The 3,385-nt window shown below is 44.3% G+C and overlaps 1 protein-coding gene across 1 annotated transcript in view; it reads right to left on the bottom strand.

The window, feature by feature from the left end:
• Nucleotides 1-3,385, bottom strand: part of CYS1 (cystin 1) — a 34,205-nt gene that overhangs the window by 10,421 nt on the left and 20,399 nt on the right. Inside the window, exon 3 of the mRNA XM_025201831.1 lies at nt 283-383. Within this exon, the coding sequence (XP_025057616.1) occupies nt 283-383 (101 nt within the window). The remainder of the gene's footprint in view (nt 1-282; nt 384-3,385) is intronic.

Here is a 3,385-nt window from a genome sequence, read left to right on the forward strand (position 1 = left end):
GGAATCATGAACACCAAATGGAGATACACACTTCCAGCAGCAGTCAGTGTTACAACTCTCATCACAGCAAGAACATAGCCAAGGGTCTTCCATCTTCCAACACTATCCTGAGGGAGGAGGGTGTGGGGTGTTTAAATTATACAATGGATGTTTTTCTTGTGGCTGTCTTCTCCACATTGTGAGATGTACTGCTATGTGGGCGGAGGAGAAAATCAATTAGTCATGAGGACTGTCTCTCTCTGGTTAGCAGAACTTGCCACACACTGCAAAATTAGCTCCTACCTCTATGAGGATCTTCCAGCGACAGCACTTATTTCTCAAGAGAAATGTTTTTTGGAGTATGTAGGCATCTACTGACTGTTCATCTATTGCATCAAGGAAAACTATGGGAGAGTGAAAAGAGAAGAAAGCAAACTGTGGTTCACATTTTCCCAGTTCTGTCCTTTGACTCTGCCCTCCATTGACTCAAGATGAGCAAATAACAGAGATTGGTAATGACCTGGTTAAAGTGATTTTAGCAGAAGATCAGGATGTGGCATGAGATGTCACACAGTGTATGGCATAGAATAGGCATAATGAAAACTAGTCACATCCCCAGGGTGCTCACGTTAGAGGTGATATATATGCTGCAAATGCAGCAGATAATTTGTGTCCGTGTTTATATGGGTTAAAATGATGCACATTACACAGGCCTCCCCATCCTGCAGCTAAATGAAATATCACAGGGTTGTGAGTGAGACCTGCTTCCTGCAAACAGGACAGTGAAAGGCTAAGTAAATTCAGCATCTCATTACTGCAGCTTACAGCCATCTTTTTATTACTCATCCAGACTCCAGTGAGTCTCCTCCTTGTTTTTTTCCATTCTATTTTCAGCTTAGGAAGGAGGTTTTGGCACAGAAATCATTACGACTCAGTGTATCAGACACATTGTGTAGCAGAACTCCTCTGAAGTTGGTATAACTATTGCAGTAGGAAATCTGGCCTAATATGTGACCAGCTGTGCCAACGTGGATTATGGCCAAGCTGAATCCCAGACAGTAAGGAGGGCACTCATGGCCTCTGGGAACACTTCATACCCATCTTCAGCAATATCAGTGGGCCAACTGGGGAGTGTTAGTGACAGACCCTGGAGGCAGCGTTGCTCAGAAAATAAAGAGGAATACAGGGAGGTCACAGATTATCCCCTCTTTTCTGCCAAAAAACCCCAAAACATTTTAAAGAGTCTCCTAAGGACTCTACTCTCTAGTTTTGCTTTAGATCAGCAATCCATTTCAGGGACAGCCAAATGAACCAGACTCTTAGTCAAGGTGAGAAAGTGATACTGGTAGAAAACAAAATACCTACACAGCTGGGTATGCTACTGTGAGCGTACTACCAGTTTTAACTGGAGTGCAGCACAGCTGTGCTGTGCAGATGACATCGGCTCTTTGAAAGTGGCATTGTTACTGGTTAAGATTTCAGCTCAAGTCACTGTTTCCTGGACTGGTTGGTGATGTTTCAGACTTCTATAAAAAATACTGGTTTGGGATCCATGTGCGGGGGAGAGGGGGAGAAAGACAGAGAGTGACACTGAGCTTGGAAATACCCAAATACCAATCTGGAGCTACACAGTTTGAGAATCTGAATTTCTTTGGATTTTTCATCTAACTTTTCCCTCCTAGTTCTAGCTAGGAGCTTTCAGAATCACAGATGTTAGGTCTGGAAAAGACCTATTTATTAGGTCATCCAGTTCCTCTCCCTGCCAGTGTTCCCTTACAGGACATATTCTAGTCTTATGAATATGGAATGAGAATGACTTGTCTTGAGGTTTCTTTTGAGCATTAATAGCATTACCTAGAAATGCTAGAAATCAACTTTTAATAGCACTGAATCAAAAAAGTAAATTATTTTCACCATGAAACATAATTCAGCAAGAGTAGAAAAGTAATGCTATTGTAGTTTCTGTTTGAAACTAATTTGGTATGATATTACAAAAGCATATCTATGCACATAAACACACGTATTTAAACAATGAGGAATCTTCCTCTAGACTTTCCATATGAAATAAAAGACATAATCAAGAATAAGCTAACTAACCACAAGGTGACACTGTTTCACACTAATCTACTAAAACAGCATTTATCTGGATGTAAAAAACAGGCAATGCCTTTCTTACCAAACCCGATTTTAAAAGATGCATTCAAAATTATTTGAAATATGTTTATTATATATTACATGTTTTACATATGTGTTATTGCAGGTAGGAGCATTGAAGATAGGGCAGGATGTCACCTTAGAACAGTGGTTCTCAAACTTTTGAACCTCAAGGTGCTCCTACATAACTCCATTTATGTGGCCAAAGAAGGATAAGAACCACTGATCTAGCTGGTGCCAGGTGAAGGCAGCAGGGGCAGAACCTAACCCTGCCGTGTCCTGCTCTTTCCATTATCTGTCCCCCTCACCACCCCCATCCCGTCTGCACCTGATGGAGCAGACCCCATCACTGAAGCTGCTCCTGCAGGGTCTCACACACTGACAACCACCCCCATGGCTCCCCTCACCGGTCCCAGCAGGGTGGCAGAAGTGGTGGGAGGTGGGTTTCAAAATGTGGCTCTGGCCCCATGTCTGCCCCTCCATCCACTCACAGCAGAGTACACTGCTGGGAGCATGGGGCTAGCTGACACAGGCTGCCAGGGGTAAGGGGGGGCATCAGCAGTCCTAGAGGAGCAGTTGCAAACTCCACTGAGCAACTGGGACAAATGCAGGGCACTGCATAGGGGGAAGAAAGCATTTACTTCCTCACACAGGGGCCAGGCAGCATGGCACCTCTAACGGGATCTGTGCTGTGGCACCCCTGTTGAAAATCGCTGCCTTGGGGCACCTATACACATGCCCGGCGCCTGCTCCAATGCATTCGAATTAGAACGTATCAGAGCAGACTTGATTAATTGAGTCTGCTGGATCCTTCTAATTAGATTGCTCCAGCACCCTCAGCGTCATGTGTATTCAGCATCCCCGCATTTCAAAATGGTGGCGAGGGTGCTTTAACTAAAGCTTGTTGAATGAGCTTAATTAAAGTGCCCCCACTGCCATTTTGAAGTGCAGGACACTGAATATGTGAGACACTGTGGATGTTTTAATTAAAGCGCCTCCTGAGTGCTGCTCTAATTAAAACGCCCTGCCCCCCCCTCCCCAAGGAGCATGTGTAAAGACACCCCTAGAGACTAACTGGTTCAGAGTTTTCACAGCATCTGACAATGTAAGGTGCTGCCTATGAAAGCTCATGCTTCTCTGAACCAGTTAGTCTCTGAGGTGCCACCCTGTCCTACCTTCTGCCTGACTTCACACTAACACTGTTAACCACCTCTGTGCACGTAGGATGATGTAGTTAAGTAATCACTTTCTG

Source organism: Alligator sinensis, unplaced genomic scaffold (assembly GCF_000455745.1).
Source record: "Alligator sinensis unplaced genomic scaffold, ASM45574v1 scaffold678_1, whole genome shotgun sequence".
Taxonomy (NCBI): domain Eukaryota; kingdom Metazoa; phylum Chordata; order Crocodylia; family Alligatoridae; genus Alligator; species Alligator sinensis.